The sequence below is a fragment of the Oncorhynchus clarkii genome, chromosome 19 (genome assembly GCF_045791955.1).
Source record: "Oncorhynchus clarkii lewisi isolate Uvic-CL-2024 chromosome 19, UVic_Ocla_1.0, whole genome shotgun sequence".
Classification (NCBI taxonomy): Eukaryota; Metazoa; Chordata; class Actinopteri; order Salmoniformes; family Salmonidae; genus Oncorhynchus; species Oncorhynchus clarkii.
Genome location: NC_092165.1, coordinates 51,212,687 through 51,238,018, shown reverse-complemented (window position 1 = coordinate 51,238,018; position 25,332 = coordinate 51,212,687). Strand labels below are relative to the sequence as shown.

The window sequence follows — 25,332 nt, the reverse complement described above, 5'->3', positions numbered from 1 at the left end:
TGGTTGATTTCTGCTAGATGGGCCAGCTGCAAAGTCAAATTTGGCTATATTGTAAAAATGTATGAAAACAAAAATTTAGATTTTTGGTTTTAATTTAAGGTTTGTGTTAGACATTAGGGTTAGCAGTGTGGTTAGGGTTCAAATCAGATTTTATGACCTTGTGGCTATGCCAGCTAGTGACCACGCTGACCTGATCATACGATCATTTGTTTGTGTGTCCTGCCTCCGTTGTGGTCCTGATTTAAAGATGTAGGCTGTTAATCAGGTTCAGGATCCTGAGGGGTTCTTCCAGAACATGGTGTGTGTGTGTCTGTCTGTATTTCTATCGCTGTCTGTGTGTCTTTCTTTCTGTCGCTGTCTGTGTCTGTCTGTCTTTCTTTCTATTGCTGTCTGTGTGTCTGTCTGTCTGTCTGTCTGTCTGTCTGTCTGTCTGTCTGTGTCTATTTCTTTCTATCGCTGTCTGTCTGTCTGTCTGTGTCTGTCTTTCTATCGGTTTATGTCTGTCTGTCTGTCTGTCTGTCTGTCTGTGTCTGTCTTTCTATCGGTTTGTGTCTGTCTGTCTGTCTCTCTCTCTCTGTCTGTCTGTGTCTGTCTGTCTGTCTCTCTCTGTCTGTCTGTCTGTGTCTGTCTGTCTCTCTCTCTCTGTCTGTCTGTGTCTGTCTGTTTGTCTTTCTTTCTATCTGTTTGTGTCTGTCTGTCTGTCTGTCTCTCTCTCTCTGTCTGTCTGTTGGCATGAAGGGTTGCTTTGTGGGCCTGTGGTCTTTGTGTGTGTCATGTGCCACGTTCCTTCTCTGAGTACTTGCGAGACACACACACACATGCAGGTCCGTCTCAGCAGCACATGTGCTGTATTGATACAGGGCTGGTAACAGGGGTGTGGTTAGAGAGGTTTGGGAGCCCTCAGATATACATACAGTTTAAACAATGTAACAGCCAGCCCATTGAGAACATACAGTATGAACCCTCTATACCCCGCTTGTTAAACTTCATGTCTGGACATGCTTCGTGCTATACGCAGAAGAAGGCAGAAATAACAGATACCATACATCTACTTAACTGTAAACATTTCAGAAACATTTCAGAAACGCCACCAAGCATGTGATGTTAAAGTAAGCTGACGTTGTAATATATTCCAGGTCCATTTTGCTGCTAACGTGCTTCAGGGGTCTCCGTTAACTTTTTAAAACGGTCTGCATTTCCTAACGTCATTAGACTGATTTGCATTGGGTTTAGTAAGACATTGTAATGTCTGCAGGAACAGAAGATAAAATGTTCAAATGGACACCGTTCTGGCTTGTGTTCCACCCCTGGACAGTATGCATTATGGAAGGTTCTACTGACTTCTCAGTAGCTTATTTGTCATTTCTGACCCTTCAACCCGAGCTACAGGTTTTGAGGTAATGGGACTTGTGGCTGTGTACACGTACTTGTGAGTGCTAGAAGTCCTCATAAGAATCGTAAACCAACTACAATTCAGAGAAGTGAGGACATTTTGCTATTTTAGGCTTAGTGGTTAGGATTACTGTTGGAATTAGGGTTATGGCTAGGATTTGGTTAAGGTTAGGGTTAGGTTCAATTGTTGGTCCCCAAAAAGTTCTCACAAGTATAGTAATACATAGGTGTGTGTGTGTGTGTGTGTGTGTGTGTGTGTGTGTGTGTGTGTGTGTGTGTGTGTGTGTGTGTGTGTGTGTGTGTGTGTGTGTGTGTGTGTGTGTGTGTGTGTGTGTGTGTGTGTGTGTGTGTGTGTGTGTGTGTGTGTGTGTGTGTGTGTGTGTGTGTGTGTGTGGGTGTGGTGCACTGGGACATCTTCTGTAAGGGTGTTGTAATTGACTAAGCCACATTTCTATGAGAGGGTTTTAATAAGTTAAGTGTTTTCATAACCAACTTGATAATAGCTTAGCCCCCCCCCCCCCACACACACACACACACTCTTTTGATGGTAATAAAGGGATTGAAAGACAGGAGGGTCCAGGGGGTTGGGGTTAGGCTTAATGCAAATTATTGACCTGATATTGTGTGTGTGTGCACGTGCGTGTGGAGCTGGGGAGGCAGGAGATTTGCAGCATTTGAATGTTTTTCCAATTAAAGGATGAAAACTCAACTGTACTACAGCTCATTATACTGGGGGGTAGGATGGGGGGAGGGATGGGGGGAGGAGCGAGGGGGATGGGGGGAGGGGGCAGCGAGGGGGATGGGGGGAGGAGCGAGCGAGGGGGGGATGGGGGGAGGAGCGAGGGGATGGAGGAGCGAGGGTATGAGGGGGATTGAGGGGTAGGGTAGGGGAGGGGATGGGGGGAGGATCGTGGGGGAGGAGCGAGGAGGATAGGGGGAGGAGCGAGGGGATGGCTGATGGTGGGTGAGGGGATGGATGGAGGAGGGGAGGAGCGAGGAGATGGATAATGGAGAGGAGGAGCGAGGAGATGAATGGAGAGGAGGAGCGAGGAGATGAATGGAGAGGAGGAGCGAGGAGATGAATGGAGGGGAGGAGCGAGGAGATGAATGGAGGCGAGGAGATGAATGGAGGGGAGGAGCGAGGAGATGGATAATGGAGAGGAGGAGCGAGGAAATGGATAATGGAGAGGAGGAGATGAATGGAGAGGAGGAGCGAGGAGATGAATGGAGGAGGAGGAGGGAGGGGTTGTGGGAAAGAAAGGATTCATATCTGTCTGCTGAATGTTATGGTTAACATCAAATCACATCAAACTTTATTGAGACAGCATGTAATAAACAGTGCCCGTTGATTCAATAGCTTTCCAGTTAAGTAGATGTATGGTCCATAAGAACTATAAAGTCCCTGTGGCCCCTGTGGTCCCTATGGCTGAAAAAAATAATAATAACAACCACGACACGAAATACAAAAATAATAAGAATAAAATGGTAACATTCAATAGTAGAATGCAATAAATATAAGAATCTAAATATAGAAAATGAAACTATAACTTATAACTAAATAACGGTCATCTTCTCCTTTATATCAGTACTACAACTACCATCATCATTACTACTACTACCATCACTAAACTGTTATCAATACCATTACCACCCATTCCAATACTATTTGGATTGATAAATTACAGTAATAATAGTAATAACAATAATAGTAATAATAAGTAAGTTACTGCTTACTATGCAGATGTTATTATTCAGTGTCCCTCAGGTTATAGCAGGAAAATACATATTTGGCTGCAAGAGGAGCCATAAAGTTGTAAAAATTTGGAATAAATGTAGTCATTTCTGTGAATAATGAATCTCTTTGTGAGGAATATTTATCACAGTAAAGGAGAAAGTGCATCTCTGACTCTACCTCCCCTGTCGTGCAGTGACCACATACACGCTCCTCTTTGGGAAGCCATGTCTTTGTATGTCTGCCGGTTTCTATTGCCAATCGGTGGTCACTCAGCCTGTACTTGGGAAGGATCTGTCTCTGCTTCATATCTCTGACAAAGTAGAGATAATCAGCCAGTTCATATTCTCTGTTTAGGGTCAGATAGCAATTTAGTCGGCTTTGGGATTTTGTTTTGTTTTTTCCAATGTTGTAAATATGATTCCTTTGATTGGTTCATGATTTTGTTTATTTTTATTTTTATTTTTATTTGTTACCTCTTTCTTTTGAAGCAGTGCTGTTGGGGAGGTCCAACACCAACTGACTGAGAGGGCTCGTTTCTGGGCTCAGCTTGGTTGGTGAGGTCCAACACCAACTGACTGAGAGGGCTCGTTTCTGGGCTCAGCTTGGTTGGTGAGGTCCAACACCAGCTGACTGAGAGGGCTCGTTTCTGGGCTCAGCTTGGTTGGTGAGGTCCAACACCAGCTGACTGAGAGGGCTCGTTTCTGGGCTCAGCTTGGTTGGTGAGGTCCAACACCAGCTGACTGAGAGGGCTCGTTTCTGGGCTCAGCTTGGTTGGTGAGGTCCAACACCAGCTGACTGAGAGGGCTCGTTTCTGGGCTCAGCTTGGTTGGTGAGGTCCAACACCAGCTGACTGAGAGGGCTCGTTTCTGGGCTCAGCTTGGTTGGTGAGGTCCAACACCAGCTGACTGAGAGGGCTCGTTTCTGGGCTCAGCTTGGTTGGTGAGGTCCAACACCAGCGGACTGAGAGGGCTCGTTTCTGGGCTCAGCTTGGTTGGTGAGGTCCAACACCAGCGTACTGAGAGGGCTCGTTTCTACAAAAGTGAAATAAACAATAAAATTAACAGTAAACATTACACATACAGAAGTTTCAAAACAATAAAGACATTACAAATGTAATATTATTTATATATATATATATACAGTGCCTTGCGAAAGTATTCAGCCCCTTTGAACTTTGCGACCTTTTGCCACATTTCAGGCTTCAAACATAAAGATATAAAACTGTATTTTTTTGTGAAGAATCAACAACAAGTGGGACACAATCATGAAGTGGAACGACATTTATTGGATATTTCAAACTTTTTTAACAAAACTTGGGGTATGTCTCTATCAGTTTTGCACATCGAGAGACTGAACATATCCAGGTGTTAGAATGGCCAAGTCAAATTCCAGACCTGAATCCAATCGAGAATCTGTGGAAAGAACTGAAAACTGCTGTTCACAAATGCTCTCCATCCAACCTCACTGAGCTCGAGCTGTTTTGCAAGGAGGAATGGGAAAAAATGTCAGTCTCTCGATGTGCAAAACTGATAGAGACATACCCCAAGCGACTTACAGCTGTAATCGCAGCAAAAGGTGGCGCTACAAAGTATTAACTTAAGGGGGCTGAATAATTTTGCACGCCCAATTTTTCAGTTTTTGATTTGTTAAAAAAGTTTGAAATATCCAATAAATGTCATTCCACTTCATGATTGTGTCCCACTTGTTGTTGATTCTTCACAAAAAAATACAGTTTTATATCTTTATGTTTGAAGCCTGAAATGTGGCAAAAGGTCGCAAAGTTCAAGGGGGCCGAATACTTTCGCAAGGCACTGTATATATATATATATATATATATATATATATATATATATATATATATTGTATACTGTATACAGTGTTTTAACAATGTACAAATGGTTAAAGTACACAAGATAAAATAAATATGGGTTGTATTTACAATGGTGTTTGTTCTTCACTGGTTGCCCTTTTCTTGTGGCAACAGGTCACACATCTTGCTGCTGTGATGGCACACTGTGGAATTTCACCCAGTACATATGGGAGTTTGTTTGTTTTCGAATTCTTTGTGGATCTGTGTAATCTGAGGGAAATATGTCTCTCTAATATGGTCACACATTGGGCAGGAGGTTAGGAAGTGCAGCTCAGTTTCCACCTCATTTTGTGGGCAGTGAGCACATAGCCTGTCTTCTCTTGAGAGCCATGTCTGCCTACGGCGGCCTTTCTCAATAGCAAGGCTATGCTCACTGAGTCTGTACATAGTCAAAGCTTTCCTTAAGTTTGGGTCAGTCACAGTGGTCAGGTATTCTGCCGCTGTGTACTCTCTGTTTAGGGCCAAATAGCATTCTAGTTTGCTCTGTTTTTTTGTTAATTATTTCCAATGTGTCAAGTAATTATATTTTTGTTTTCTCATGATTTGGTTGGGTCTAGTTGTGCTGTTGTCCTGGGGCTCTGTGGGGTCTGTTTGTGTTTGTGAACAGAGCCCCAGGACCAGCTTGCTTAGGGGACTCTTCTCCAGGTTCATCTCTCTGTAGGTGATGGCTTTGTTATGGAAGGTTTGGGAATCGCTTCCTTTTAGGTGGTTGTAGAATTTAACGGCTCTTTTCTGGATTTTGATAATTAGTGGGTATCGGCCTAATTCTGCTCTGTATGCGTTATTTGGTGTTCTACGTTGTACACGGAAGATATTTTTGCAGAATTCTGCGTGCAGAGTCTCAATTTGGTGTTTGTCCCATTTTGTGAAGTCTTGGTTGGTGAGCGGACCCCAGACCTCACAACCATAAAGGGCAATGGGCTCTATGACTGATTCAAGTATTTTTAGCCAGATCCTAATTGGTATGTTGAAATTTATGTTCCTTTTGATGGCATAGAATGCCCTTCTTGCCTTGTCTCTCAGATCGTTCACAGCTTTGTGGAAGTTACCTGTGGCGCTGATGTTTAGGCCAAGGTATGTATCGTTTTTTGTGTGCTCTAGGGCAACAGTGTCTAGATGGAATTTGTATTTGTGGTCCTGGTGACTGGACCTTTTTTGGAACACCATTATTTTGGTCTTATTGAGATTTACTGTCAGGGCCCAGGGTCCTTGGTTGGTGACAGAAGCACCAGATCATCAAATCAAATCAAATTTTATTTGTCACATACACATGGTTAGCAGATGTTAATGCGAGTGTAGCGAAATGCTTGTGCTTCTAGTTCCGACAATGCGGTAATAACCAACAAGTAATCTAACTAACAATTCCAAAACTACTGTCTTGTACACAGTGTAAGGGGATAAAGAATATGTACATAAGGATATATGAATGAGTGATGGTACAGAGCAGCATAGGCAAGATACAGTAGATGGTATCGAGTACAGTATATACATATGAGATGAGTATGTAAACAAAGTGGCATAGTTAAAGTGGCTAGTGATACATGTATTACATAAGGATACAGTCGATGATATAGAGTACAGTATATACGTATGCATATGAGATGAATAATGTAGGGTAAGTAACATTATATAAGGTAGCATTGTTTAAAGTGGCTAGTGATATATTTACATCATTTCCCATCAATTCCCATTATTAAAGTGGCTGGAGTTGAGTCAGTGTCAGTGTGTTGGCAGCAGCCACTCAATGTTAGTGGTGGCTGTTTAACAGTCTGATGGCCTTGAGATAGAAGCTGTTTTTCAGTCTCGCGGTCCCAGCTTTGATGCACTTGTACTAACCTCGCCTTCTGGATGATAGCGGGGTGAACAGGCAGTGGCTCGGGTGGTTGATGTCCTTGATGATCTTTATGGCCTTCCTGTGACATCGGTTGGTGTAGGTGTTCTAGAGGGCAGGTAGTTTGCCCCCGGTGATGCGTTGTGCAGACCTCACTACCCTCTGGAGAGCCTTACGGTTGAGGGCGGAGCAGTTGCCGTACCAGGCTGTGATACAGCCCGCCAGGATGCTCTCGATTGTGCATCTGTAGAAGTTTGTGAGTGCTTTTGGTGACAAGCCAAATTTCTTCAGCCTCCTGAGGTTGAAGAGGCGCTGCTGCGCCTTCTTCACAATGCTGTCTGTGTGAGTGGACCAATTCAGTTTGTCTGTGATGTGTATGCCGAGGAACTTAAAACTTGCTACCCTCTCCACTACTGTTCCATCGATGTGGATAGGGGGGTGTTCCCTCTGCTGTTTCCTGAAGTCCACAATCATCTCCTTAGTTTTGTTGACGTTGAGTGTGAGGTTATTTTCCTGACACCACACTCCGAGGGCCCTCACCTCCTCCCTGTAGGCCGTCTCGTCGTTGTTGGTAATCAAGCCTACCACTGTTGTGTCGTCCGCAAACTTGATGATTGAGTTGGAGGCGTGCGTGGCCACGCAGTCGTGGGTGAACAGGGAGTACAGGAGAGGGCTCAGAACGCACCCTTGTGAGGCCCCAGTGTTGAGGATCAGCGGGGAGGAGATGTTGTTGCCTACCCTCACCACCTGGGGGCGGCCCGTCAGGAAGTCCAGTACCCAGTTGCACAGGGCGGGGTCGAGACCCAGGGTCTCGAGCTTGATGACGAGCTTGGAGGGTACTATGGTGTTGAATGCCGAGCTGTAGTCAATGAACAGCATTCTCACATAGGTATTCCTCTTGTCCAGATGGGTTAGGGCGGTGTGCAGTGTGGTTGAGATTGCATCGTCTGTGGACCTATTTGGGCGGTAAGCAAATTGGAGTGGGTCTAGGGTGTCAGGTAGGGTGGAGGTGATATGGTCCTTGACTAGTCTCTCAAAGCACTTCATGATGACGGAAGTGAGTGCTACGGGGCGGTAGTGGTTTAGCTCAGTTACCTTAGCTTTCTTGGGAACAGGAACAATGGTGGCCCTCTTGAAGCATGTGGGAACAGCAGACTGGTATAGGGATTGATTGAATATGTCCGTAAACACACCGGCCAGCTGGTCTGCGCACAGCAGACATTTGACTTCGGATTCTAGAACGGGGAGGCCGGGTGCTGCAGACTTTTCTAGTGCCTGCGCCAATTCGTAGATATATATGTTGAAGAGGTTGGGGCTTAAGCTGCATCCCTGTCTAACCCCACGACCCTGTGTGAAGAAATGTGTGTGTTTTTTGCCAATTTTAACCGCACACTTGTTGTTTGTGTACATGGATTTTATAATGTCGTATGTTTTACCCCCAATACCACTTTCCATCAGTTTGTATAGCAGACCCTCATGCCAGATTGAGTCAAAGGCTTTTTTGAAATCAACAAAGCATGAGAAGACTTTGCCTTTGTTTTGGTTTGTTTGGTTGTCAATTAGGGTGTGCAGGGTGAATACATGGTCTGTTGTACGGTAATTTGGTAAAAAGCCAATTTGACATTTGCTCAGTACATTGTTTTCATTGAGGAAATGTACGAGTCTGCTGTTAATGATAATGCAGAGGATTTTCCCAAGGTTACTGTTGACACATATAGTGTTATATGTAGTTATTGGTGTCAAATTTGTCTCCACTTTTGTGGATTGGGGTGATCAGTCCCTGGTTCCAAATATTGGGGAAGATGCCAGAGCTAAGGATGATGTTAGAGTTTTAGTATAGCCAATTGGAATTTGTTGTCTGTATATTTGATCATTTCATTGAGGATACCATCAACACCACAGGCCTTTTTGGGTTGGAGGGTTTTTATTTTGTCCTGTAACTCATTCAAGGTAATTGGAGAATCCAGTGGGTTCTGGTCGTCTTTAATAGTTTATTCTATGATCTGTATTTGATCATGTATATGTTTTTGCTCTTTATTCTTTGTTATAGAGCCAAAAAGATTTGAGAAGTGGTTTACCCGTACATCTCCATTTTGGATAGATAATTCTTCGTGTTGTTGTTTGTTTAGTGTTTTCCAATTTTCCCAGAAGTGGTCTCTCTCTCTGTTTCTCTCTGTCTACTCCAACCCTGTTCTCTCTCCTCTCTGTATCTCTTATTTTTCCCTTTTTCTTCATTTGTTTCTCTGTATCTGTAGTTTCAATCTCTCTCTGAACAACTTGGTTAATGACTTCTGCCTTTGTCTTTCTTCTTCTGCTAAACCAAACAAGCAGACAAAGTCAGACAGGAGAAAGACCTTTTTGTTTGTTCAGTCGACTCTTAGAAGCTTTATCTCTCTGAACAGAGAGCTTCAGAGTGCTCAAATAGATACACATCCAGTGTTCTGGTGTGTTCTGTGTGTGTGTTAGTTTCTCCATTGTTAGTATAATGTCCGCTACCATCAGAATCAATCACAGCCTATTTCAGATCCACAGTCCTCTGCATTGTGACGATGCAGTGTTGTCAACAAGTGTAAATAACTTAACTAATCACCTTTCTCCTTCTCTTGTTCTCTATATTTCGTAGGATCCCTCCTTCTCCCTCCTCCTCCACGACAAGCTCCAGGTGCCCAACAGCTCGCGGCGGGCGTGGAACGAGAGTGACAGTCGCTGTGACGTGTGTTCCACTCATCTGACCCAGCTGAAACAGGAAGCAGTCCACATGGTGCTGACCTTGGACCAGTGGGACCTGTCCCCCAGCTCGCCCCACACCCTGCCCAGCCGCAGTGGCCTTCCCAAGGGCCCCACAGCACCACGGGACTGGGCCTACCTCCTCCCAGCCTCAGCAGCCTACCCCCATCCACACCCACACCACCCTACCATGCCTCCGTCCTCCTCTAGTGCATCATCCTCAAGCCCCAGCCACACTGCCTCCAACCCCTGCCAAGGTGCAGCATCTGTGGGGCAAACCTCTGCCCAGGCAGCCTCTTCAGCTCTAGCCCCAGCCTCCTCATCGCCAGCTCCATCCTCTGTGCATCAGGGAGGATACCCCTGCCATGGGTCCAAGCCCAGCTCCCTAGGGGTCGGCTTGGGGGTTGAGAGGAGGAGCGTTTCTCCGGCACACAGCAGTAAAGCCAGTGGTGCTCAGCCGGCCCAGCCGCCGCACAGCCCCAGTAATAACGGTTCTGGTAGCAGAGCGTTACTGAGCACGGCTGCCCTGCAGGCTCACCAGTACATGTCTCGCAGCAATGGAGGAGGAGTCACACTCTACCCCTACCAGGTGTGTGTGTGTGTGTGTGTGTGTGTGTGTGTGTGTGTGTGTGTGTGTGTGTGTGTGTGTGTGTGTGTGTGTGTGTGTGTGTGTGTGTGTGTGTGTGTGTGTGTGTGTGTGTGTGTGTGTGTGTGTGTGTGTGTGTGTGTGAGTGTGATAGTGCAGGTAGATAGAATTGGGGGATCTGTTTGGGGATCTGTTTCCAAAAAGGCGTAACTGTTCCGTGTCTGACTTTAGGGCCCATTTTCACAGGGATTGACCTTATTTTTCAAAATGTCTCCCCCAATTTGTTGACCAAAGGGAGAGGTGGAACTGTGAGGTTGAACTGAGCTTCTGTCCTCCCTTTTCCTCTGAAATCGAGTTGCAGTCTGTCCCGGGTGTCGAGTCACGTAGGGTTCATTAGATTGTGTTTGGCCCTGATGACGTATATTAGCCATGAGCAAGGGGTCAGACAAAGTGTTTGTATGTGAGTGGAGGCTGTCCTCAGCTGTGAGTGGTAACCGAAGGGAAGATGAGGACAAGTCTTGGAACAAAGGCTTCTGGGTGAGGACTGTAAACTATTATCGAAAGAGACAGGTGGTGGGAGGGGGGGGGGGGGGTGAGTATGTAAAATCATTCTTAAAGTATGTACAAATTAGAGCGAGAGAGAGAGAGTTAGTGCTCTGTGCTCTGATTACATCTAATAATGAATATCCTTATATCGAGGACTCGGGGGAACTCTCCTGTCACACCCCTGTTCTCCCTCATCACCCTACCACCCCCTGTCCCTCACCTCCCTCACCTCACATCTCTCTCTCCCACCCCCTGTCCCTCACCTCATGCCTCTCTCTCCCAACCCCTGTCCCTCACCTCATGCCTCTCTCTCCCACCCCCTGTCCCTCACCTCACATCTCTCTCCCACCCCCTGTCCCTCACCTCACATCTCTCTCCCACCCCCTGTCCCTCACCTCACATCTCTCTCCCACCCCCTGTCCCTCACCTCACATCTCTCTCCCACCCCCTGTCCCTCACCTCACATCTCCCTCCCACCCCCTGTCCCTCACCTCACATCTCTCTCCCACCCCCTGTCCCTCACCTCACATCTCTCTCTCCCACCCCCTGTTCCCCTCCTCATCTCCCCTGTTCCCCTCATCTCCCCTGTTCCCCTCATCTCCCCTGTTCCCAGCATCTCCCTACCCGCTTATCTCCCCTGTTCCCCTCATCTCCCCTGTTCCCCTCATCTCCCCTGTTCCCCTCATCTCCCCTGTTCCCCTCATCTTCCCTCATCTCCCCTGTTTCCCTCATCTCCCTACCGCCTCATCTCCCCTGTTCCCTTCATCTCCCCTGTTCCCCTTATCTCCCTACCTCCTCATCTCCCCTGTTCCCCTCATCTCCCTCACCCCCCTCATCATCATCTTGTCTCTCCCTCACTCTCCCCTTTCCCCTACACTCCTAACCCTTCTATTGAATCATCCCTCACACCCTGTCTGTGTCCTCCACTCCCTCCCTCCTTTTCTTTTCTCTCCTCTCTCCCTCTGTCCCCTCCCTCCTTTTTTCTCCTCTCTCCGTTTCTCTCCTCTCTCCCTCTTTTTCTCCCCCTCCGTCCCCTCCTTCCTTTTCTCCCCCTCCATCCCCTCCTTCCTTTTCTCCCCCTCCGGTCCCCTCCTTCCTTTTTTCTCCCTCCGTCCCCTCCCTCCTTATCTCTCCTCTATCCCTCCTTTTCTCTCCTCTATCCCTCCTTTTCTCTCCCTCCATCCCCTCCCCCTTTTCTCTCCCTCCGTCCCCTCCCCCCTTTTCTCTCTCTCCGTCCCCTCTATCCTTTTCTCTCCTCTATCCCCCCTTTTCTCTCCTCCGTCCCCTCCCCCCTTTTCTCTCCCTCTGTCCCCTCCCTCATTTTCTCTCCTCTCTCCCTCCGTCCCCTCCCCCCTTTTCTCCCCCTCCGTCCCCTCCTTCCTTTTCTCCCCCTCCATCCCCTCCTTCCTTTTCTCCCCCTCCGGTCCCCTCCTTCCTTTTCTCTCCCTCCGTCCCCTCCCTCCTTATCTCTCCTCTTCCCTCCTTTTCTCTCCTCTATCCCTCCTTTTCTCTCCCTCCATCCCCTCCCCCTTTTCTCTCCCTCCGTCCCCTCCCCCCTTTTCTCTCTCTCCGTCCCCTCCATCCTTTTCTCTCCTCTATCCCCCCTTTTCTCTCCTCCGTCCCCTCCCCCCTTTTCTCTCTCTCCGTCCCCTCCATCCTTTTCTCTCCTCTATCCCCCCTTTTCTCTCCTCCGTCCCCTCCCCCCTTTTCTCTCACTCTGTCCCCTCCCTCATTTTCTCTCCTCTCTCCCTCCGTCCCCTCCCCCCTTTTCTCTCCCTCCGTCCCCTCCCCCCTTTTCTCTCCCTCCGTCCCCTCTCCCCTTTTCTCCCCCTCCGTCCCCTCTCCCCTTTTCTCCCCCTCCGTCCCCTCCCTCATTTTCTCTCCTCTCTCCCTCCGTCCCCTCCCCCCTTTTCTCTCCCTCCGTCCCCTCCCCCCTTTTCTCTCCCTCCGTCCCCTCCTTACTTTTCTCTCCTCTCTCCCTCCCTCCTTCCCCTCCCTCCTTTTCTCTCCCTCCGTCCCCTCCCCCTTTTCTCTCCCTCCGTCCCCTCCCCCTTTTCTCTCCCTCCGTCCCCTCCCCCTTTTCTCTCCCTCCGTCCCCTCCCCCTTTTCTCTCCCTCCGTCCCCTCCCTCCTTTTCTCTCCTCTCTCCCTCTGTCCCCTCCCTCCTTTTCTCTCCTCTCTCCCTCCATCCCCTGTCCCAAGGTCACCTCTCTGAGGCCCGCTGGCACACAGCCCAGGGTGCTACTAGAAATACACTGTGTGTCTGTGGAATAAAGTCAGGAGGATATTATTATTATAATTATTATTTAAATTTAACCTTTATTTAACTAGGCAAGTCAGTTAAGAATAAATTCTTATTTTACAATGACGGCCTACCTTCCCCGACCAAACCCTCCCCTAACTCAGACGACACTGGGCCAATTGTGCGCTGCCCTATGGGACTCCCGATCACGGCCGGTTGTGATACATCCCGGGATCGAACCAGGGTCTCTAGTGATGCCTCTAGCACTGAGATGCAGTGCCTTTGACGGCTGCGCCACTCAGGAGCTTTAAGATATACGAGTCCATTTGATTTCTTCCCTCCATTTTCCTTGTGCTGAGATGGCACGATGCCCATCAAAGAGCCATCAGTCAGCCATTGTCTTCACATTATGCCATAGTAGCATATAGCCTAGCCTGTAGCATAGCCCTGTGATACTAATAACATGCTTTAGCAGTGTAGAACAGCTGCACGCTAATCAAGAAGGGTTAGGCTCCCGCAAGCAGTCAAGTGCTGGCACCCGATCGAGTAGCCACACACACACACACACACACACACACACACACATACACCTCCCAGTATGGTGTATGTGGCAGATGTCCTATATTTCTGTTTCTAAATCAGGTATTTTGGTCTGTGGATGATGCAAGTAGACTACTTCTACACTAATTAGCCAATCAATCAACCGTGTGTGTGTGTGTCCTGTGTAGCTCCTCTCTCCTCTTCCCTGCAGTAACATAGTGTGACATTAACACTCCTGTTTTACCATTAGAGCAGAGCGAGAACATGATGATAAATCACGGTGAATTCAGACAGGTCACACAGAACCTCCAGAGCTACACTACTGCTGGGGTGTGTGTGCATGTTGAAGGAGAGGGAGCTAGGGAGTTGAGAAGAAAGCAGAGTGAGGAGATGGAGAAGGAGAGGTTTGGGGGGGGGAGAAAAGGAGAGAGAGAGAGAGAGAGCTTTATAAATGGTTCTCTATATCGGGATGACATTTAAAGAGTGCTGATACAGCGATATGGCATGAGCCTGCTGGCACAAAATGGCCGCTGAGCTTCATCCATCCAGGTAGGACAACATATTAGTGGTGGATACTGGATAGGACTTACAGCCCCATACAATCTAAAGCACCTATAGTCAAAAATACTATATGAATCACTAGATGAATCCAATGCATTAGTTTTATGAATATTCTTTATACTTAACAAACATTACTGAAAATGTGACAATACATTTTTAAGGTTAACTTGATCAACACGTTCAAGAGGAACAATGAGAGAGAGAGAGAGAGAGAGAGAGAGCTGTGCCAGTCGGGTAATATGGAGGTGACAGATGGAGGAGGATGGCACCAGGTCTCCCTCTGGCCTGACTGGCACTGTGTCACCAGTGGAAGGAAAACCTGTTATTTTCTCTCCTTAAAGCAAACAAACAGGTGTAGTTCCTCCAGTCCTATATTCTTACTACTGTTTCTGTCTGTTACAGTCACACAACATGTGTGACCATCTCTCGCCGATGTCCCCCTTTCTCTTTTGTGTTGTTATTGTTGTATAATGGCTGTGTGTGTGTGTGTGTGTGTAGATCTCGCAGATGATATCAGAGGGGTGTAGAGAGGGTCTGACGGAGGAGGCTCTGAACCACTACAATGCTGCTCTCCCCGCCCCCTCACCCTCCCAGGTCCCTCCCACTTTGCAGGTTACCACGGCAACCCCAACCACCACCTCTGCCGCTGCATCGTTCTTCGCCAGGTAAGAACAACCAGATTTATATAACTTCATACAGTGTACATGTAAACACACAGTTAGACACACACACATTGACAAAGGCCTGCAGAGTCCTTCAGCCCTTCCCCTGCAATCTTCCCAAATGAGTCAACTGTGTGGAAAGAGGTGTGTGTGTGTGTGTGTGTGTGTGTGTGTGTGTGTGGCCTGTTAACCAGTTCTATATTCAGTAGACGTATAAGTTACAGTGCATTCGGAAAGTATTGACCATTTCCACATTTTTTTACGTTACAGCCTTATCCTAAAGTTGATTAAATAAATGTTTTGCCTCAATCTTACACACAATACCCCATAATGACAAAATGAAAAACAGGATTTTAGAAATGTTTTCAAATGTATTAAAAATAGAAAACACAAGTATTTACATAAGTATTCAGACCCTTTGCTATGAGACTCGAAATTGATCAATTGATGGTAAATTCAATTGGACATGATTTGGAAAGGCACACACCTGTCTCTGAGGTCCCACAGTTGACAGTGCATGTCAGAGCAAAAACCAAGCCATGAGGTCGGACAAATTGTCCGTAGAGCTCCGAGACAGGATTGTGTTGAGGCACAGATCTGGGGAATGGTACCAGCATTGAAAGTCCTCAAGAACACAATGTCCTCCTTCATTCTTAATTGGAAGAAGTTTGGAACCTCCAAGACTCTTCCTAGAGCTGGCCTCCCGGCCAAACTGAGCAATCGGGGGAGAAGGGCCTTGGTCAGGGAGGTGACCAAGAATCCAATGGTCACTCCGACAGAGCTCCAGAGTTCCTCTGTGGAGATGGGAGAACCTTTCAGAAGGACAACCATCTCTGCAGCACTCCACCAATCAGGCCTTTATGATAGAGTGGCCAGACAAAAGCCACTCCTCAGTAAAAGGCACATGACAGCCCGCTTGGAGTTTGCCAAAAAGGCACCTAAAGGACTCTCAGACCATGAGAAACAACATTCTCTGGTCTGATGAAACCAAGATTGAACTCTTTGGCCTGAATGCGAAGCGTCACGTCTGGAGGAAACCTGGCACCATCCCTACTGTGAAGCATGGTGGTGGCAGCGTCATGCTGTGGGGATGTTTTTCAGAGGCAGGGACTCGGAGACTAGTCAGGATTGAGGGAAAGATGAACGGACCTTGATGAAAACCTGCTCCAGAGCACTCAGGACCTCAGAATGGGGCAAAGGTTCACCTTCTAAAATAAAAATGACCCTACAGCCAAAACAACATGGGATTGACTTCGGGACAAGTCTCTGAATGTACTTGAGTGGTCCAGCCAGAGTCCGGACTTGAACCCGATTTTTGGAGAGACCTGAAAATAGCTTTGCAGCAATACTCCCCATCCAACCTGACAGAGCTTGAGAGGTTCTGCAGAGAAGAATGGGAGAAACTTCCCAAATACAGGTGTGCCAAGCTTGTAGCTTCATACACAAGAAGACTTGAGGCTGTAATTTCTGCTGATATTTCCATATTACATTTTTAATACATTTTCAGAAATATAAAAAAAAAAAAAAAACATGTTTTTTTTTTTTCCGTCATTATGGGGTATTGTGTGTAGATTGATGAGGGGGAAAAAGGCTGTAATGTAAGAAAATGTGGAAAAAGGGAAGCCTGAATACTTTCTGAATGCTCTGTACATCATCAATAACAGGAATATTGAGACTGACAGTACATCAATAAAACACACGCACACATCCTAGTACAGTCGTCAATAACTCAGGCGATACATGAATAACTAATGTCAAAACATTAATATCTCCGTGTCTGTATCTATGACAGTTATTAAGACATCGAGGCCGACATTCTCCTCTAAACGCTGTGCCACAAAAAATGTGAGGGCAGATTCTGCATTGCATACTTCCAGGTATTTCACTCTGCAATACATTGTGTTACACATCCCTTCTCAAATACGAACCTTATCCTAAATGTCCTATCTCCCTATACTGCTGAATGTTTTCTGGCTAGATTAAAGCAATAAGGCCTGGGGGGTGTGGTATATGGCCAATATGCCATGGCTAAGGGCTGTTCTTAGGCATAACGCAAGGCCAATCAGCATTCGGGGCTCGAACCACCCGGTTGATAATTAAGCAATAAGGTCAGAGGGGGTGTGATACTTGGCCAATATACCACGGCTATGGGCTGTTCTTAGGCACAACGACCACAAAACCCAGAGGAGCCTTATTGCTATTATAAACTGGTTACCAATGTAATTAGAGCAGTAAAAATACGTGTTTTGTTATACCCGTGGTATATGGCCTGATATAGCGTGGCTGTCAGCCAATCAGCATTCAGGACTCGAACCACCCAGTTTATAATTAAGGATATACCACCTCTGATCTCTGTAGATTAAACCCAAACCTCTGATCTGTAGTCTTTCTTCTAGATGTATAATTCTAACCTTTGATTTGTCTTAAGTCCTGGTCTCTGTTCTCTCCATCCTGACATAGTTAGGGAGGGATGGAGATACAATTAGATAACTGTGTTGTATGTTAACTCTGGTATCTGTGCGGCAGACACCATGGGCTCTATTTTAACAAACATAATGCATTGGCAAATCTTACCTCTGGCTGTAGCGTTCTAGGTTCGGGGGTGTGCTGCTGGGCACAGCAGCCGGGTTTTGATGAATTAACAAGTTGTGGGTGTGTTGAGGCGTGGCTCCTCACTGGCCAATCAGAACGTGCTCCATGGCTAAATATGGTGTTTCTTCAGGTTATATATTTAAAAAAATGTATGTATTGCGTTGTTATCAACTCCAATTGGAATGTTAGTCCGTTATAGCCTAACTCGTTAAATAGCCTGCCTGATATTTGCTAAATATGTTAAACATGTTTTCAGTCCACATTGTTCTAGTTGCATTGCTTCAATATAGAAATACATTGTTAAACATCATCTAGAGCATTCACCCTGATATAGGGGCTAGGCCACTGTAAATTGCAGTCTGCCAAACATAGTCAATAAGAAATATTAAATTCACTAGGCTATTGATAAGGCCTAAAAAGACAAGGCCATTTTTTAAGTAGTCATGTCTAAACAGAGTTACAGGCACTGTAATTGATCCCCGCGGGTGTATAATTCAGACAAGGCAATTTAGAATATGGAGGGTTTTACCCACTTTTCACAGGAGCTGGATAGGCAGTGGTGTAAAGTACTTAAGTAAAAAAAACTTAAGTAGTTCTTTGGGGTATCTGTACTTGACTTTGCTATTTATATTTTTGAATACTTTTACTTCACTACATTTTCCTTGACACCCAAAAGTACTCGTTACATTTTGAATGTTAAGCAGGACAGGAAAATAGTCAAATTCACGCACTTATCAACAGAACATCCCTGGTCGTCCCTACTGCCTCTGATCTGGCGGACTCACTAAACACATGCTTTGTCTGTAAATGATGTCTGAGTGTTGGAGTGTGCCCCTGGCTTTCCGTAAATAAACAAATAAAATGGTGTAATCTGGTTTGCTTAATATAAGGAGTTTGAAATTATTTATACTTTTACTTTTGATACTTAAGTATATTTTAAACCAAATACTTTTAGACTTTTACTCAAGTAGAATTTTACTGGGTGACTTTCACTTTTACTTGAGTCATTTTCTATTAAGGTATCTTTAGTTTTACTCAAGTATGACAGTTGGGTACTTTTTCCACCCCTGGCGTTATGGTGCTCGTTTTGTAAACATAATGGAACCATCTTACAGATCATATTTGCACTTCTCCAGAAATAGCAGATGAAATTGCATTGGATTCCAGCCATGTATGTTCTCATGTACAATTAATCTGTTTTTTAAACCAACAACAATATTTCCAAATAGGATCGGGTCAGAAGCACGATATCCTCAATCGCTTCTCTCGTTCGATGGCACTGTGTGCACACGTAGGCCTAAATGTCTTTTCGCATAACATTTGCACGTCTATGCATAAATACTAGGCTCCTGTCAATTGTATCATTGCCTATGTGCGAGGCGTTGATATGGCGTTATGGGAGGACTGAATAGTTTGGACAGGAGGAGCATGTCTTTGGTAATCGGGACAAGGGGTAGTCTTTGAAAATGGGGAAGGATAGCCCAGGTTTGTGAATAGTGAAAAAGCATGAAAGCAAAAACTTCCTAAATATTTTAACGCACTCTCACTAGACTATTTAAAACCCCTTTATTTAAGGCTAGTTTTGGCTAATGGCCAGGATAAAAATATGTACCTATGTGATGCTGCTAAATCGCCCTTGTTTAGGAGGAGGGTAAGCTATGATTGGATTTTAATGAAACTTAACAAAATGGGGGAAAAAAACAATATTTTTTTATGTTTCTAAGCACGAGATTCAACGGCACAAAAGGCACATCACTCCTTCCATGGCCACTGTGTGCCGTGAACATTTCTCCGTCCATGGCCACTGTGTGTCATGAACATCTCTCCGTCCATGGCCACTGTGTGTCATGAACATCTCTCCTACCATGGCCACTGTGTGTCATGAACATCTCTCCTTCCATTGCCACTGTGTCATGAACATCTCTCCTTCCCTGACCACTGTGTGTCATGAACATCTCTCCTTCCATGGCCACTGTGTGTCATGAACATCTCTCCTTCCATGGCCACTGTGTGTCATGAACATCTCTCCTTCCATGGCCACTGTGTGTCATGAACGTCTCTCCTTCCATGGCCACTGTGTGTCATGAACGTCTCTCCTTCCATGGCCACTGTGTGTCATGAACGTCTCTCCTACCATGGCCACTGTGTGTCATGAACGTCTCTCCTACCATGGCCACTGTGTGTCATGAACATCTCTCCTTCCATGGCCACTGTGTGTCATGAACATCTCTCCTTCCATGGCCACTGTGTGTCATGAACATCTCTCCTTCCCTGACCACTGTGTGTCATGAACATCTCTCCTTCCATGGCCACTGTGTGTCATGAACATCTCTCCTTCCATGGCCACTGTGTGTCATGAACATTTCTCCTTCCCTGGCCACTGTGTGTCATGAACATCTCTCCTTCCATGGCCACTGTGTGTCATGAACATCTCTCCTTCCATTGCCACTGTGTGTCATGAACATCTCTCCATCCATGGCCACTGTGTGTCATGAACATCTCTCCTTCCATGGCCACTGTGTGTCATGAACATCTCTCCTTCCATGGCCACTGTGTGTCATGAACATCTCTCCTTCCATGGCCACTGTGTGTCATGAACATCTCTCCTTCCATGGCCACTGTGTGTCATGAACATCTCTCCTTCCCTGGCCACTGTGTGTCATGAACATCTCTCCTTCCCTGGCCACTGTGTGTCATGAACATCTCTCCTTCCATGGCCACTGTGTGTCATGAACGTCTCTCCTTCCATGGCCACTGTGTGTCATGAACATCTCTCCTTCCATGGCCACTGTGTGTCATGAACATCTCTCCTTCCATGGCCACTGTGTGTCATGAACATCTCTCCTTCCATGGCCACTGTGTGTCATGAACATCTCTCCTTCCATGGCCACTGTGTGTCATGAACATCTCTCTTCCATGGCCACTGTGTGTCATGAACATCTCTCCTTCCCTGGCCACTGTGTGTCATGAACATCTCTCCTTCCATGGCCACTGTGTGTCATGAACGTCTCTCCTTCCATGGCCACTGTGTGTCATGAACATCTCTCTTTCCATGGCCACTGTGTGTCATGAACATCTCTCCTTCCATGGCCACTGTGTGTCATGAACGTCTCTCCTTCCATGGCCACTGTGTGTCATGAACATCTCTCCTTCCATGGCCACTGTGTGTCATGAACATCTCTCCTTCCCTGGCCACTGTGTGTCATGAACATCTCTCCTTCCATGGCCACTGTGTGTCATGAACGTCTCTCCTTCCATGGCCACTGTGTGTCATGAACGTCTCTCCTTCCATGGCCACTGTGTGTCATGAACATCTCTCCTTCCATGGCCACTGTGTGTCATGAACATCTCTCCTTCCATGGCCACTGTGTGTCATGAACGTCTCTCCTTCCATGGCCACTGTGTGTCATGAACGTCTCTCCTTCCATGGCCACTGTGTGTCATGAACGTCTCTCCTTCCATGGCCACTGTGTGTCATGAACATCTCTCCTTCCATGGCCACTGTGTGTCATGAACATCTCTCCTTCCATGGCCACTGTGTGTCATGAACATCTCTCCTTCCCTGGCCACTGTGTGTCATGAACATCTCTCCTTCCATGGCCACTGTGTGTCATGAACATCTCTCCTTCCCTGGCCACTGTGTGTCATGAACATCTCTCCTTCCATGGCCACTGTGTGTCATAAACATCTCTCCTTCCATGGCCACTGTGTGTCATGAACATCTCTCCTTCCATGGCCACTGTGTGTCATGAACATCTCTCCTTCCATGGCCACTGTGTGTCATGAACATCTCTCCTTCCCTGGCCACTGTGTGTCATGAACATCTCTCCTTCCATGGCCACTGTGTGTCATGAACATCTCTCCTTCCATGGCCACTGTGTGTCATGAACATCTCTCCTTCCATGGCCACTGTGTGTCATGAACATCTCTCCTTCCATGGCCACTGTGTGTCATGAACATCTCTCCTTCCCTGGCCACTGTGTGTCATGAACATCTCTCCTTCCATGGCCACTGTGTGTCATGAACATCTCTCCTTCCATGGCCACTGTGTGTCATGAACATCTCTCCTTCCCTGGCCACTGTGTGTCATGAACATCTCTCCTTCCATGGCCACTGTGTGTCATGAACATCTCTCCTTCCATGGCCACTGTGTGTCATGAACATCTCTCCTACCATGGCCACTGTGTGTCATGAACATCTCTCCTTCCATGGCCACTGTGTGTCATGAACATCTCTCCTTCCCTGGCCACTGTGTGTCATGAACATCTCTCCTACCATGGCCACTGTGTGTCATGAACATCTCTCTTTCCCTGGCCACTGTGTGTCATGAACATCTCTCCTTCCATGGCCACTGTGTGTCATGAACATCTCTCCTTCCATGGCCACTGTGTGTCATGAACATCTCTCCTTCCCTGGCCACTGTGTGTCATGAACATCTCTCCTTCCCTGGCCACTGTGTGTCATGAACATCTCTCCTTCCATGGCCACTGTGTGTCATGTCTGGAGAGGCTGTGCTTCCACTCTCAAGGTCCATGCCTTTATCAACTGTGTTACCATTACAACCTGCTTTTTGTGGGTCTTAAAAACAAGTGCAAAAGTGGACAATCGTTCCATGGCACTGTGTGCACACGTAGGCCTAAATGTCTTTTCGCATAACATTTGCACGTCTATGCATAAATACTAGGCTCCTGTCAATTGTATCATTGCCTATGTGCGAGGCGTTGATATGGCGTTATGGGAGGACTGAATAGTTTGGACAGGAGGAGCATGTCTTTGGTAATCGGGACAAGGGGTAGTCTTTGAAAATGGGGAAGGATAGCCCAGGTTTGTGAATAGTGAAAAAGCATGAAAGAAAAAACTTCCTAAATATTTTAACGCACTCTCACTAGACTATTTAAAACCCCTTTATTTAAGGCTAGTTTTGGCTAATGGCCAGGATAAAAATATGTACCTATGTGATGCTGCTAAATCGCCCTTGTTTAGGAGGAGGGTAAGCTATGATTGGATTTTAATGAAACTTAACAAAATGGGGGAAAAAAACAATATTTTTTTATGTTTCTAAGCACGAGATTCAACGGCACAAAAGGCACATCACTCCTTCCATGGCCACTGTGTGCCGTGAACATTTCTCCGTCCATGGCCACTGTGTGTCATGAACATCTCTCCGTCCATGGCCACTGTGTGTCATGAACATCTCTCCTACCATGGCCACTGTGTGTCATGAACATCTCTCCTTCCATTGCCACTGTGTCATGAACATCTCTCCTTCCCTGACCACTGTGTGTCATGAACATCTCTCCTTCCATGGCCACTGTGTGTCATGAACATCTCTCCTTCCATGGCCACTGTGTGTCATGAACATCTCTCCTTCCATGGCCACTGTGTGTCATGAACGTCTCTCCTTCCATGGCCACTGTGTGTCATGAACGTCTCTCCTTCCATGGCCACTGTGTGTCATGAACGTCTCTCCTACCATGGCCACTGTGTGTCATGAACGTCTCTCCTACCATGGCCACTGTGTGTCATGAACATCTCTCCTTCCATGGCCACTGTGTGTCATGAACATCTCTCCTTCCATGGCCACTGTGTGTCATGAACATCTCTCCTTCCCTGACCACTGTGTGTCATGAACATCTCTCCTTCCATGGCCACTGTGTGTCATGAACATCTCTCCTTCCATGGCCACTGTGTGTCATGAACATTTCTCCTTCCCTGGCCACTGTGTGTCATGAACATCTCTCCTTCCATGGCCACTGTGTGTCATGAACATCTCTCCTTCCATTGCCACTGTGTGTCATGAACATCTCTCCATCCATGGCCACTGTGTGTCATGAACATCTCTCCTTCCATGGCCACTGTGTGTCATGAACATCTCTCCTTCCATGGCCACTGTGTGTCATGAACATCTCTCCTTCCATGGCCACTGTGTGTCATGAACATCTCTCCTTCCATGGCCACTGTGTGTCATGAACATCTCTCCTTCCCTGGCCACTGTGTGTCATGAACATCTCTCCTTCCCTGGCCACTGTGTGTCATGAACATCTCTCCTTCCATGGCCACTGTGTGTCATGAACGTCTCTCCTTCCATGGCCACTGTGTGTCATGAACATCTCTCCTTCCATGGCCACTGTGTGTCATGAACATCTCTCCTTCCATGGCCACTGTGTGTCATGAACATCTCTCCTTCCATGGCCACTGTGTGTCATGAACATCTCTCCTTCCATGGCCACTGTGTGTCATGAACATCTCTCTTCCATGGCCACTGTGTGTCATGAACATCTCTCCTTCCCTGGCCACTGTGTGTCATGAACATCTCTCCTTCCATGGCCACTGTGTGTCATGAACGTCTCTCCTTCCATGGCCACTGTGTGTCATGAACATCTCTCTTTCCATGGCCACTGTGTGTCATGAACATCTCTCCTTCCATGGCCACTGTGTGTCATGAACGTCTCTCCTTCCATGGCCACTGTGTGTCATGAACATCTCTCCTTCCATGGCCACTGTGTGTCATGAACATCTCTCCTTCCCTGGCCACTGTGTGTCATGAACATCTCTCCTTCCATGGCCACTGTGTGTCATGAACGTCTCTCCTTCCATGGCCACTGTGTGTCATGAACGTCTCTCCTTCCATGGCCACTGTGTGTCATGAACATCTCTCCTTCCATGGCCACTGTGTGTCATGAACATCTCTCCTTCCATGGCCACTGTGTGTCATGAACGTCTCTCCTTCCATGGCCACTGTGTGTCATGAACGTCTCTCCTTCCATGGCCACTGTGTGTCATGAACGTCTCTCCTTCCATGGCCACTGTGTGTCATGAACATCTCTCCTTCCATGGCCACTGTGTGTCATGAACATCTCTCCTTCCATGGCCACTGTGTGTCATGAACATCTCTCCTTCCCTGGCCACTGTGTGTCATGAACATCTCTCCTTCCATGGCCACTGTGTGTCATGAACATCTCTCCTTCCCTGGCCACTGTGTGTCATGAACATCTCTCCTTCCATGGCCACTGTGTGTCATAAACATCTCTCCTTCCATGGCCACTGTGTGTCATGAACATCTCTCCTTCCATGGCCACTGTGTGTCATGAACATCTCTCCTTCCATGGCCACTGTGTGTCATGAACATCTCTCCTTCCCTGGCCACTGTGTGTCATGAACATCTCTCCTTCCATGGCCACTGTGTGTCATGAACATCTCTCCTTCCATGGCCACTGTGTGTCATGAACATCTCTCCTTCCATGGCCACTGTGTGTCATGAACATCTCTCCTTCCATGGCCACTGTGTGTCATGAACATCTCTCCTTCCCTGGCCACTGTGTGTCATGAACATCTCTCCTTCCATGGCCACTGTGTGTCATGAACATCTCTCCTTCCATGGCCACTGTGTGTCATGAACATCTCTCCTACCATGGCCACTGTGTGTCATGAACATCTCTCCTTCCATGGCCACTGTGTGTCATGAACATCTCTCCTTCCCTGGCCACTGTGTGTCATGAACATCTCTCCTACCATGGCCACTGTGTGTCATGAACATCTCTCTTTCCCTGGCCACTGTGTGTCATGAACATCTCTCCTTCCATGGCCACTGTGTGTCATGAACATCTCTCCTTCCATGGCCACTGTGTGTCATGAACATCTCTCCTTCCCTGGCCACTGTGTGTCATGAACATCTCTCCTTCCCTGGCCACTGTGTGTCATGAACATCTCTCCTTCCATGGCCACTGTGTGTCATGTCTGGAGAGGCTGTGCTTCCACTCTCAAGGTCCATGCCTTTATCAACTGTGTTACCATTACAACCTGCTTTTTGTGGGTCTTAAAAACAAGTGCAAAAGTGGACAATCGTTCCATGGCACTGTGTGCACACGTAGGCCTAAATGTCTTTTCGCATAACATTTGCACGTCTATGCATAAATACTAGGCTCCTGTCAATTGTATCATTGCCTATGTGCGAGGCGTTGATATGGCGTTATGGGAGGACTGAATAGTTTGGACAGGAGGAGCATGTCTTTGGTAATCGGGACAAGGGGTAGTCTTTGAAAATGGGGA

At 46.8% G+C, this 25,332-nt stretch overlaps 1 protein-coding gene across 1 annotated transcript in view; it reads left to right on the top strand.

The window, feature by feature from the left end:
* Nucleotides 1–25,332, top strand: part of LOC139375356 (kinesin-like protein KIF26B) — a 246,789-nt gene that overhangs the window by 60,967 nt on the left and 160,490 nt on the right. Inside the window, exons 3-4 of the mRNA XM_071117059.1 lie at nucleotides 9,452–10,144; nucleotides 14,528–14,694. Of these exons, the coding sequence (XP_070973160.1) occupies nucleotides 9,452–10,144; nucleotides 14,528–14,694 (860 nt within the window). The remainder of the gene's footprint in view (nucleotides 1–9,451; nucleotides 10,145–14,527; nucleotides 14,695–25,332) is intronic.